This window comes from Schistocerca americana, chromosome 7 (genome assembly GCF_021461395.2).
Source record: "Schistocerca americana isolate TAMUIC-IGC-003095 chromosome 7, iqSchAmer2.1, whole genome shotgun sequence".
NCBI lineage: Eukaryota > Metazoa > Arthropoda > Insecta > Orthoptera > Acrididae > Schistocerca > Schistocerca americana.
In genome coordinates, this window is record NC_060125.1 from 299,841,909 (window position 1) to 299,855,953 (window position 14,045).

Here is a 14,045-nt window from a genome sequence, read left to right on the forward strand (position 1 = left end):
TAAACATACACCCAACGGTAGAACAATTGCCAAATTCAATGTAAACCATTACCCATCATGTTTTGTACCTCTTTAACGTACTCACCATAATAAACCACATGGTTGTCTTGGGGAAAATGACTACAGGTGTATTATAGATCTTGATCATGCTTAGAAAAGAATGTTAGTTGTTTCAAGAATTGTAATTTCATTACTATAAAAAATGACGAATTTAAACTGTTGCATATCACCATTCATCCTTGTACCCTTAAGAGTTGTGAAACAAGGAAAGTTATTCATTAACAGAAATGATACATTAAATAACATGCAAATGTATTAAGATTCCAAATGAAACAGTTTTATAAGCTTTGTTAGCAATGGCTATAAACAATGGGACCTGAATTAAATTCTCATAACAGGAACAGTACAATTTTGGCCAACAGTGAAGAAAAGGACAGAAAAAATAGTATTAACTTCTGCATTAAATTATGAAAAGATACAAAATCTCTGCACAGATCATAATTTGGTGATTACTTGAAGAACATGATAATGATTACAAAATGTCTGCTTTTAATACCTAATTAATAACTTTTTCAGTGCTGAAGTGTGACACACATTGACAGTTATGCAGAGGAATGTATCTGTCCCTATATTAATTTACCATAGCTATTTGAAAAAGTGAAGAAAATAGTTATAGAGCTAATAACAATAAATATAATTTATCTCAGTCCCAGACTAAAATTATATGTTTTCACTGCAACAGTTCCAAACAAAGAACAATTTTAAAATCTATGCCAATGATTAAGAGATTGCAGATAATGAACTTTCCAAGTATTATAAATTACTACTAATTAAATGGTAAAAGGGCACATGAGCAGTTTCTAAATATCTTACGTAAAAGAGATGAACATTATCTTTTTGCTAAAATAATTACAATGTTGTGTTTCCTTTTTAAGGATTATCCTCTTTCTGTTCTCTCAACAGTGATCGCTACAAGGTCTTCCTGGATCTATTCAATCTGTCTACATTTCTTATACCTCGAGCCTATATACCACCACTTACAAGACACATGAAAAGCAAGTTATCCGTTTCCTTAGAACGCCAGCAGCATGAAAAAGAAGATTATATTGATGGTGAAGATTTGAATATATTCAATAAACAATTTGCAGAAGCTTCTTTATGATTACCATTTGTAATACAATTTCCTGTATAACCAAAATATATTTATGGTGTTCATGATGTATGAAGTGTCACAACTGCACAAAATAGCATTTCCACCAGGCTAACTTACAGATACAGCCTATTTTGTTCTGAAAATGGTGTTCATTTTTTAAATGATAAAATTCTTCTTGACTTTATCACTTCAAGAAAATATAAGAAAAAAAATGTTTTATTGTGTAACTGAAGAAATATCCAAGAGTGAGTTTCAAATGCTATAAGGGTAATACTGTATTTGTGTGTACCTGCATCACTTTGTTAAAGAATAGATTAGCTCTTCTAAGTTTCCTATGTTATTAGAGTCACTGTGTTTCATATTTTGTAAATTATGTTTTGCTCTCTTAAGCACTAGAGTACATTTCACAATTATTATCAATTTTAAGATTCTACCAGAATATTACTTTATTATGTTTTTGTACCAATTAGGAGATGAGAAGTAAACAGAGATAAACATTACACACTGGACAACATTTTAATAGCCATGTGAGTAGTAAACTCAGTTATCTGAATACACGACACTGATAATTTTCCCAGTTACCAAGTTACTTAGATAGTAAATACACCAACAAAGTTGAAAATCAGAAGATTTTATATGCTGAAGAATAACTACATCCCAAAGACTTTTCAGTTTCCTAAACTAAAAGTACGTTCCACAGTGTCGTCCACTATAATGTAATATACAGCACATGTGATATGCAGCTGTTGGAAACATTTTATTGTAATACGTATAGAAGGAACTGTAAATGATAAATGGGTATACTTTGAAAGTAAACACAAAGACGTATTAACTAATCAACATTTTATATCAAAAACACAAAACAAAAGAAGTGAACTTATACATATTTCATAGTTGCAACTACGCATTAATGTTCCAGACACAGAAAGAGTATGCTCCAAGTTAAATAACTTTTGTTCTACAGTTAGACAATGGTTACTAGCAAGAACAACATACATACTTAATATTATTTTGCTTTTTCAAAATGCCCAACTTGCTTATAAACATCTCAACATAACAAAAATTTGGCAACTTCTCTTCATGGACTATAAAAAAAAATGTTGTAATGCACTCTCATCGGCAGTGTGTGTAAGATTATTGCAAATTTGATATTTTCTGTGTAGTGTTATGTAATCTACAGAATTGGAATGCTGTATATTTACAGTGACAATTCCTGATCTTTTGTGGGAAATGTCACCACATTCTTGTCAAAGTTTGAATTTAATGTTTGTTTTATGGCTAACTGCGTTTAATGCAGAGAATTTAACACTGTCATTTTCTGTTTGAAGTAAATGCAGTTTTACTTACACATGTTATAGAAATAAGAACTTTATTATTTCATATCTCAAAAGAATTGTGTTCAATTAGTTTAGTTATTTTTTCATAGTAAAACAAATAAGTATTTCCTCCGAAAAATCAAAGTGGAATAAGAACACTAAACTGTAACTGTACGATATGTTCCTCAAGTTATTAGTCATGAGGATCACACACTCACATTGTACACACTGTTTTTAATTTTTGATGAATGTTTTCTCTGCTTTGAAAATGCTACAAACAAATCAAAGAACAAAAAAAAATGTTTAAAAACATTCTAAGTCGGTATTATGATAAATAGGTGAAAGAGGTCTTGCATATTTTTTTGTTTTGTTTTGTTTTTATATTTTTTGTGGTCTGCATACAGTCAGCTGTAAATATTATGTAATTAGTCATAATTACACAATAAGAGCTGAAACACAAAACAAAGAATTTTTTCTATTTATCAAACATGACCTGAATGTATACCGTCTCCTTCAGTAGCCAAGATAGTCCAAAAAAATTTTATTTGTATGTTTGGGTCCTCAAACAGTGAATGGAAAAAAGATATCCTTGTGAACTTTGGAACTGTCACATCATCTTCTGTTGTGTTGGTAATTATTAATGAAGTAGACAGAGTTCAGTACAATATATACAAAACAAACATTTAATGCAAAATACAGCTTCATTTTATATCTTTACAGCAACTGATAGAATAAGGTACTGTTACAAAGATGACACCTTTGTCCTGAAAGGTAATCTAGTACTGTTTCTGCAGTAGAGCACATTAAATTATTTCAACAGTGAAAACTCACTGCCAGCTCTTCAGACCTTGTTGGTAGCCAGAACATAATGGACGGGAACATGACCTAACAGGACAGTGGTACTCTATACTAGACATGGAAGTTAAAACAAATGGGACTCTTTAACACACTTTTTACAGTAGTGTATTGGCTAGCAAGAAATATGAAGTTCAAACAATGGAAAACCCAGGATAGAATAATGACAAAATTATGAAAAGGATAGATTGCTACTCACCATATGGCACAGATAAGTCACAGATAGGCACAACACAGAGAGTGTCAAACAAGTAAGCTTTCAGATAAAAAGGCCTTCATACGAATATCTATCTCTCTCTCTCTCTCTCTCTCTCTCTCTCTCTCTCTCTCTCTCACACACACACACACACACACACACACACACACACACACACACACACACGACCACTGTCTCTGGCTGCTGAGGCTGGACTGCGAGCAGCAGAGCACGATGGGAGAAGCAGTCTGGGTGGTGGGGATAAGGAGGAGGCTGGGGAAGGGAGGGGGACAGATAACAGGGTAGCATGGGGTACAATAAAATGCTGCTTGTGAGAGCATACAGGGATGAGGTGGAGAGAGGTTAGGGCAGCTAGGTGCAGTCGTGAGATAAGACGAAGTTCGATTTGGAGGGGGGGGGGGGGGGGGGGGGGGCAAGCTGAATAGGAGAAAAGTAAAGCAATTGTGGGTGCACTTGTGAAACAGAAGGCTATGTAGAGGGAACAGGGAAGAGGATAGGTGGGTGAAGGACAATGACTGACTAATATTGAGGCCAGGAGGGCTGTGGGGACCTAGGATATGTAGCAGGGAGAGTTCCCACCTGTGAAATCAGTCATGTGATCAACAAGGTAAACTTCAACCACTGTGCTTCACTCTATGCACGCATGACAACCAACAAGCTGTCTTCCCACACGGATAGTCACAGACAAACTGTGGTCAAGAAACAGCTGGACCACCCTGTTGCTGAGCACACTACGCAACATGAGATTCTTCATTTTAATAACTGCTTCACCACCTGTACCATCTGGATGATTTCTACCAACACCAGCTTTTCTGAACTGTGCTGCTGGGAACTCTCCCAGCAATACATCCTATGTTCCCGTAACCCTCCTGGCCTCAACCTTCATTAATTATTGTGATACACTCACCTATTCCGTTTCCTGTTCCCACCCCAGCATGCACAGCTTTCTATTCCACTAGCCGACCAATCGGACCAACAATCTTTTTACTTCTCTCCTATTCCATGGCCCCCCCCCCCCCCTTCCCCAGGCCTCCTGACTGTAGCTGGCTGCCCTACCCTCTTTCCACCTCATCCCAGTATGCTATCACAAGCAGCACTTTACCTTCCCCCACTCCTACCTCACTGTCCTTCCAGCCCCCCCCCCCCCCCCCCCCCAGCCTCCTCCTTACCCCCACCAACTGGACTGCTTCTCTCATCACACGCTGCTGCTCGGAGACTGGCTTCAGCAGCCTGAGACTGTGGTCGTCTGTGTATGTTGTCTAATTCAGAAGAAGCCTTTTTGACCAAAAGCTTACTTTGTTTACCATCTTTTTGTTGTTCCTGTCTGTAACTCGACACTTCCGCTATATGGTGAGTAATAGTCTATCTTCTCATAAGCTTAAGTTGGGTTGTCATCTTATTTTTCTGTACAAAACAGCAGCCTTCTAGATGACCTTTAACTTAAGCAGGATATATCAGCAAAAACAATGCCCTACATCACAACAAGTAATGTATGAATAAGGGCACAGCAAAAAACTTGAGTCCTCAAACAGAAAAAATTATTGTTGCAGGATACACAATCAAATGGAACTGTTATATCTACCACTTCACAACTGCCCAAAAAAATTTATATACCTTTCTATATTCATATCCTTCCCTCAGACTACAACTGTCCTACATGAAGCATTCTGCATCACTGATTTTCCAATATCTGATAGCATGCATCTAAGGAAGTCACAGATTTTGCATTAACTTTGATCTAAAATTTTATTTTGTAAATGATTGTTTATAATTTACATATTTCATATTTTACAAAATATGACAGCTGATACAGACTGTTAATGTTAGACAATAAATAAATAATTTCACATGTACAAACTATTATATTATGAAACGTACAAAATATTAACACATATTGATAAAAGTTACAGGAAACATCGTTCCACAAAATTCAATACTAAATTATCAAAAAATGGTCCTTTCAGGAGTAGGATACAGCTAATTAACAAAAGTAAGTACTTTATGCAACAATAACATTGACATGGTTTAGTTTCACACCCATAAAAAATACTAAAAATATTTTGCCATCTTTCACATTTAAACACGTCCTAATATGCCTTATTGATGTTTATGTTGTTTTCCTGAGAAGTATCACAGAACTGGTAAATTACTAGTTACCTTCCATTGCTCTTTGGTGTTTTGCACACAAAGAAGCACTGTCTAGTAACAAAAAGGAAATGACATTCTCATTCCACAATATATTTGTTTTGGAAAACTGTTTAACACAATTAAAGCCTCACAAACGAAGTCATCAGCATTTTTCTGAAATTAAATTTCTTTACCAGTAGCAGGTGAAAGAGTAATTCATCAAACCATATTATTGCTTAAATTCACTTTTGATAATGCAACTCACTCACACTCAATCTCTGTTTTGTAGATCACAGTGCAACTGAAAAAGCCGGAAAGTAAAGTACTAGATCTGTTATAAACTGGCTTTGGCTATAAGCTATACTAGTATCAGCAATAAAGGACTTTAGCATACATACGTAAACAATTGTTGTAAATTGACATAATTAGCAGAAAAAATAATTCTCACAAATCTTCATATTCTGTTCATAGTAGTGTCAGAAGATTGATGGTCATTACCACAATGTTGTTCTTAACTTACTTTTTCACTAACTGAGAGAAATTTCCTCTCTGAATGTGGCATCTCATCAACACAAACAAAAACAAAAGATAAACACTCTCCCCAGGCAGCCTAAATGCTGTACTTTTGTCTCTGCTAAAATTGTCTCATACTGTAACATTTTTAATTCCTGACACACATATATTAAGCCCAAACATGTAAGGCACAGAAAGAGCAGCGAAGGAAATGCTAGTCACAAAATGCACACCATCAAATTTTCTCTTACTTTTTCCAAAAATAGAGGAAATTTAAATCCACACTTTAACAGAGGTTGTCAGAACAGCAATAACCTTCAGTAAAAAAAAATTCAGCCAGTTCTGAAATAGGTGGTTAAAAAACAAATAAAAATGCAAAAAAATAATCGAACAGATGGATAGGCTTATAGCCCTTATGCTCTATTCAATATAATGTGTTCTTCAATCCTCGTAAAATAATGGAGTCTTTTCAAGAATACTTATTTTTCATGTCACATACAAAGTTTTCAGAAAAGTTCTGCAGTCATGTATCAGCCAAAATTCCAATCTCATATGTATTAACAAATGATATTGAAATTAAAATGTTATGCAACATGAATTTCTCTAATTTCGGCCAGATGAAGTCATCAAAAACGTGACACACAGTATGATGAGAGACACTCATCAAAAATGCTGTACATTTTCAGTGAGCTCTTCCGCCTGAAAAATAAAATGTTATACTAGCTCATCACTGGGGAAGGCAGAGAAAGTGACGTTTCGTTTTGTGAAAAAAATCCATTTCAAAATATGTTTCATGATGGAGGTACAGTTCTCACTAAAACCACTTTTTCCACAAAAAATTTCGGGAATGTTTAACAGTATTTTTTTGAAAGTCATGAGCATTTGTTGATTAGAATTTCTACTATATGTAAAGCATTTTGCAAATCAAACAGCAGAGAGAAAAGGGAAAGAGAAGTGGGGATGGGGTGGGAGTGTTGGCACTTCATTACATTGGTTTTGGGTTCTAGTTGATCACTAAAGTCAAAGAAAGAAGTTGAAACTTTGTGCCAAATAAAACAAATGGCCCCAGAACAATGCTTGCTGAGAAAGTGGAGATTTACTATCTTTATTATTGATTACTGTCCACTGCCTTCCCCTCTTACCTTGTGGAAGATAGCACTTTTAGTACCGTGTATTTCGCATATGGCACAAGTAGGTACTATGTTTGGGAATGGGCAATATGCATGAAGAAATAAGGGATGAGTGTGGGGTGGGGGGACAGAGGACAGGCTTCAATCGTCACCATTCATCAAATTTTGGCATGTCGATTCTTTGCTCTAGCAAAACTAGACCAGTTAAGAACAGCCATGGAGAGAGGCCCAAGAAAACTGTTGCGAAACACAGCACTTCAGACTGGCATCTCAGCATTTGCTCAAAAGCAGTTCACAAACTTGAACTGATGCTTTTCACAAACTTGAACTAAAGCTTTAGAAAGAAACGGTACTGCTTTGACTGATTCAGATATCCCTGCTTGACATTAGCAATGCAGCTGGCTACTGTAGTCTGTGCATGATGGAGAAGCTGATCCTGAAATAATCTCTTTCTCTGATGAAGCATTTATTGGGGTGAGTGAATTCACGAACATCGACATCCTCAACCCAATGTAACATTTTTCCAGAGACCTTTGGTTATTTCATGGAGGACAGTACATGACTAAACTACATCAAGGATCTATGACAATATTACCAGCTGTTTTTATGATAGGAACTATTCTTTATACGCATCCTGCCAAGTCTGAGAAATGGGTAGTATGCAGAAAAGAAATCTGAGCCTGGTCCCTCCCTTCCCCCCCCCCTCCTATTACCTAGTATAGGTTCCCACACAATACCAGAAAGAGAGCCTGCATTATACCCGAAACAACCCTGTCTTTTGACGCTACTGCCAGCTCAGTTAAAAAATATTTCAGTATCGATGCTCTTCACCCAAATGCACATATCTTACTTTTATTATTCTGTAGACTTCACAACAACACAAACACTCATTTCTTTATCATTCTGGAGTGATTAGAGAGCAGATTTAGTTTAGTGACAAAAATTAAGAATATTAAAGAAGCTTAAGTAGCATATGGAGATAATGAAAAATGGGTGATACTTAAGAAGTGATTTCTGCTTTTCACTACAAAAGATGTGATATGTTGCAAACCTGGAACACTATACACACTCACAGAAAGAAAACATCTGGAGAAAGAAAGAGAAAGAGAGAGAGAGAGAGAGAGAGAGAGAGAGAGAGAGAGAGAGAGAGAGAGAGACTGCAAGCTAGGTCTAAGTGCAAGACACTTTAAGACAACATCTACTCCTTCATTTTAATGACAGTAGAGAAAAACAATGTGCTTCAATTTTTACAGTTATGAATGACATTCCTTTCACAAAAATTATACAAGCACACATTATAACTCTTTACTAAACTGACCATGCTGTGCCATTTCTGAATCTTTCATGTTCACAAGCTAATTTTATCAGACCAGAATTGATTTAACAAAGCAAATGAAACTGAGATGTTAAAATGTATGGCATTTTACATGTAAAGATGGATGAAAAAATTCAACAGGCTGTGATGTATCAACTCTCCTGTTAAATAAATTCCATAAAAATGGCTGGATAAGTCATTTTGTAGGTTGGAAGAAAGCAAGGCACCCTGCTTTCAGGAGGACCATGCTTAGTACAGCACTGCAGTCTTGAACCACCAACCTTCTGATTGAGGACAACTTTACATTAATCTCTCCCCCAGTTACAGGATGACTCTGAACATATTCTAATTGTTGTTTCCATGCAAGATCAATCAAGACGTTGAACAAAATGTACAATATTTACCTGACCCTTTTATTTTCTGAAAGATGCACTGTGTTCCACATATGGAGATTCACTAACATATACTTTCTATTATCTTGTACATGAATTCACACACTTCCATTTCCTTAAAACTCTTGTGTGACTCCATCAATTTTGGAATTTGTACATGACTCAAAGGAAAGACTGATAATGCCACAACACAATTGTCAAAAGCACCAATTTTGGTTGAGAAGCCAAGTATCACAACTTAATACTAAAAAAGTGTCCCACAGTCAGAAGCATAACAATAATGTTCATTCAGCAATCAAAACACCTGCTACTGACAACAAATGGCCTTAAACCAACTATACCTAAAGCACATTATTTAATCTGTACAAATATAACCTTGTTCTGAAACAAGCAAACTCACTTGTTTGCAATATATTGCTGAGAGGGGACATCATAAATTTTTATTTACACTCTCCTGGTGACACTGAGTTACATAAACTTGTGTCAGGTAGACACTCCGTTCCACGTTTATGAGGAAGGTTTTATATTACATCAAATCTTACACTATCAGACACACAAGAAACACATCAGCCATTATTATGAATGTCATATTGTTTTACTAATATTGTTTTATTTTGCATTCCAGTAAGCTGGGATTGAATGGTTTGACAGACAACAGATAAAAAAATACTTATTTCCCACTACCCTGCTTCATAAAAATGACTGGTTTATTTGCACTGTTTCTTCTTCGATATTATAAACAAGTTCTTAGAGTGAATGGTAGATCTCTAAGTAACAACAAATAAACTGAAATGAATTTGAAATATTATAAAAAGATTATTTACAAACTGTATCCATAAAAAACAAAAACTCTAGCAATAATAACAACTAATAAAGTTTTCTAATCCACAAACAGATGAAACTTCACTTAATGCCTCACACAAGCTGTTCTCATTGCCATTCCACTGTCTAAAAATGGTACACAAAAAGGTATCAAATGATGCCTAAGTTTCAGTTTTATGAAATCACATTTCCTTAACTTCGGCTAAAAACTAAGTGGATTACGGACAACCCGGCGATGCTGCATAGATCATTGTTTCCAAATGTTAGAAACATTATATGCACAATCTACAAGCTGAAGTTATATGACTCTTGTACACAAGTAACAGTCTTCTTTCAACACATTTTACAGTCTGAAAATATGCAGCACATTATTTTAAAATATCTGCTAATATAACATGTAGAAATGTTTTTATTTAGATGCTATAAAATTTAAAAAATACTAGATATTTAAAATATTCCTTTTATATGGCACTTTGGGCAGCACATTACCCCCGTTATATCAGAACTATCTGATTATCCATTTAGTGTTAATCAAAACAATTAACACATTCAGGATTCTCCGCACTTGACTCCCAAGATCAAGTTTTGCAAAAAAAAAAAAAAAAAAACCTTATAAAATAGATTGAATACTTTTCCATGTGTTTGCACACGAAAATCTGAATCACATGAGAAGCCAAGTAAAAAATTCTGTGCTGGATGTTGCTAACTACACTTTTCTTTCAAAATGTATGCTAAAAAATTAAAATATTATCATCAGCAGTGGACAGATTATTCATTACACATTCACCCAGTCATGGTAACACTGGCACCACAAAAAGGTCATACAGCCTTATTCTATGGAATAAAAGATGCCCTAGGTTTTAAATGTTATACGTAAAAGTACTGGATGGATTGCATGCTGCCCATGTGTTCTGTGTAGGGCACTTTTACAGTAAGATAAAAGTTAAATGCTCTGCTCATAAAACAAACAAAACAGAATCCTCATTTTTCTACACTATGCTATTGTCTCCTACTGTAAAATCGTCTAAAATATAGTATCTTACAGCTCACATTTACTCTAGAAATCTAAAAAATTCCTTTTTTTTTTACTTTTATGACATGGAAGAGAACAATGTGAAGTGTATCTCAGAAGGACGTTCATAATACATCTAGTGATGAAACTTCCGTTGCTAATCCTGAAAAAATGAAAAATGTATTTAGTGCAATGTGCTAAGCTAAATTTATATGTATCTAAAGATACACAGAATATCTATTCTGTCCAATAGTCAGGTACAAAATGACAATACAAAAACCAAAAACTTTTCTTTGAAGGGTAACAATTTAATGTTATATGGATATAAATTACTCACCACAAAGATTTTCACCAATAGCAATATACAAATATCCTTTATCACCAAATTCTGGCCCCCAAGAATTCCGAAGAATATAATGTGGCACAGCAGAAGATTTATCATATCCCACTATCTGCACTGCATGGTTTATGTGTACAGGACTGCCATCACAGTGAAACTGAATAATTCCACCTAAATAATTCTGCCAATTTAGGGCATTAATTGCAACAATAAGAGGCCCATGATTCGCTAGCATTAATAGAATTTCTTCTTCATTTCCAACTAAGCTGAAACAGATAAACAGATTATAAACATGACGTCATTATTATGCAAGGAATCAAACCCCACCCCCATCCCCCGCACCCATACACTTTTATATTTTATTTTGTGATCAAGTGCTCTTCCTGACACTAGAGTCATTAGTTAACCTAAGGGAGGGAAGCTCTGCAATTTGTCAGTGAAATGCGTAAACTTCATTCTATGTGTTATTGTATTTTAACTGCTTGTGTATTATATTTTCTGATGTGGAAATTGGGAATCAGCACACATTGCCTACATTGCCTAAATGAATGGAAAACCACCTAAAAGTGACACTCAGATATGCTAGTATAACAAATCAACAGCCATTAATCATCCACATGGATCTGATCCTACTCTGCTAACCACTCTATCTCACAAGATAAGGTGCTGTGACTTAAGCTATATGAGCAAGTTGTCTTGCTGCAGGGCTCATTTTTATAAAATCATATCTCAAGAGAAGTACTACTTCATTAACTAAATGGCTCAAATGTATGCTGACACTTCCCTTCCACTATCTGTGGAAACACCTATCTCTGAGAATTGCAGCTTAATTACCTGTTTCTGGACATTTAACACCAAGTTTTTTGACTTATCAAATGTCAGTTCATAGTACAGTAATTACAATGTAACCACATATGTACGCAAGTTCCATTAAACATTACAGAAAACTTGCAAACTCCATACAATTATTTGAAAGTATATATTGAAGTGTAATATTTTGTTAGCTAGCTTTGTGTTCCATGGATCATTTTTATGATTTATCAGAATGATGTCAGCTGAATCATTTTACATTCAGATAGAAACACGGCTATGTCACAACCACTACCAAGCTCTTAATTAGTAGTAACCAACTCGTACCTACCACCACTTACATATGACATAAATATAAATTTGAAGATAATTGGCAAAGCCATTCTTGTCAAATATTGCTAGCGATGTGACTGACAGTAGAAGAATGGAACATTACAAGATGGCAGTCATCAAAATCTAGTCCATTGTTCACATATTCCAGAAACTTATTCCATTTTCTCACTCCATATCTCCTTTTTCCCTTAAATTGCACACAGGGAAACTTTTCTCCCATGTTTCTAATTACTCCTTCTTAGCTTATTTACATTATGCTGCAATGTTGTCACTGCTCTTCCTTGGACCCTGTGCTCCCTGAAATTTTGAACCAATTCTTCCAAGTTCCTCCCTCATCAAACTAACTATTTCAATAAATCAATTACTTGTCTCTTAAGTAATTATTTTGCTCTGCATTTTAGCTGTCTGCCATCCAAGATGGGCTTTTCTGCAGGATATGAGTGTATTTCTTCATCTACATCTACACTCTGGAAATCACCGTGAGGTGCATGGCAGAGGGTATGTCCCACTGTACCAGTTATTAGGATTTCTTCCAGTTCCATTCACATATGGAGTGCAGGAAGAACAACAGATTGAATGCCTCTGTATGTGCAGAAATTATTCTGATCTTATCCTCAAGATCCCTATGTGAGTGATACATAGGGGGTTTTAGTATATTCCTAGTGTAATCATTTAAAACCGATTCTTGAAACTTCATTAATAGACTTTCTCGGGATAATTTATGTCTATCTTCAAGAGTCTTCCAGTTCAGTTTTTTTTCAGTATCTCTGTGGCACTCTCCTATGAATTAAACAAACCAGTGACCATTCGTGCTGCCCTTCTGTGTATACATTAAATATCCCCCATTAGTTCTGTTTGGTACAGGTCCCACACACTTGATCAATATTCTAGAATCAGTCAAAAAGTGATTTGTAAGCAGTCTCCTTTATAGACTGATTGCACTTCCCCAATATTCTACCAATTAACCGAAGTCTACAACCTGCTTTAACCACAACTGAGGCTATGTAATCATTCCATACCATATCCCTATGAAATGTTACATCTAGGTATTGGCTGGTTGGTTGGATTAAAAGAGGGGTAAAGGGACCAAACTACGAGGTCATCAGTCCCTTGTTCCGAATAAAACAATGCCACAAGTGTAAGAATAAAACAAACGAGACTGACAACTCAAAACGGAATGAAAGGAAAAATCACAAGAACGATGAAGGGCAATAAACATGTAAATGGACAAAATGGGTCAAGAAAACCATATAAATGCAAGAAACGGGATGAAGAAGCACTACAAGCACTAGGATGGAGGACACCAAGGGACAAAGGACATGTGCTAAAACTTAGATCAAATGATAAAACCCACCCTCACGAATAAAACGTAAAACTAAATCAGCCGATGAGCCGTTGTCAGATAAAATTAGCGACAACAAGTCTGATAATCCAAGATTTCGTCGCTGGGCAGTCAAATTGGGACAGTGAACCAGAATATGGGCCACTGTCAACCGGAAACCACACCGACACTCAGGCGGGTCTTCACGGCACAAGAGGTAACTGCGGGGTTGCCCAAGAGTGGCAAATGCAGAGCCTGCAGAGGACAACTGATTTCATCTGAGAGGCAAGCACAGAAGACTTCCACACATTCGTAGTCCCATTAATGACAGTTTGTTGTGTATACTGTTATGCCATTCCGTCTCCCAAAGCCAAAAAACCCTACGGCAT

The 14,045-nt window shown here is 35.7% G+C and overlaps 2 protein-coding genes across 2 annotated transcripts in view; one reads left to right on the forward strand and one right to left on the reverse strand.

Moving 5' to 3' along the window:
* The window catches only part of LOC124621820 (tryptophan 2,3-dioxygenase), a 421,662-nt gene extending 418,727 nt beyond the window's left edge, over nt 1–2,935 (forward strand). Inside the window, exon 9 of the mRNA XM_047147258.1 lies at nt 964–2,935. Coding sequence (XP_047003214.1) covers nt 964–1,162 — 199 coding nt within the window. The 3' untranslated portion in view covers nt 1,163–2,935. The remainder of the gene's footprint in view (nt 1–963) is intronic.
* A 2,680-nt stretch (nt 2,936–5,615) lies between these two features.
* Nucleotides 5,616–14,045, reverse strand: part of LOC124622045 (cathepsin O-like) — a 102,904-nt gene continuing 94,474 nt past the window's right edge. Inside the window, exons 6-7 of the mRNA XM_047147604.1 lie at nt 11,190–11,458; nt 5,616–11,015 (exon numbers count right to left, since the gene is read on the reverse strand). Coding sequence (XP_047003560.1) covers nt 10,978–11,015; nt 11,190–11,458 — 307 coding nt within the window. The 3' untranslated portion in view covers nt 5,616–10,977. The remainder of the gene's footprint in view (nt 11,016–11,189; nt 11,459–14,045) is intronic.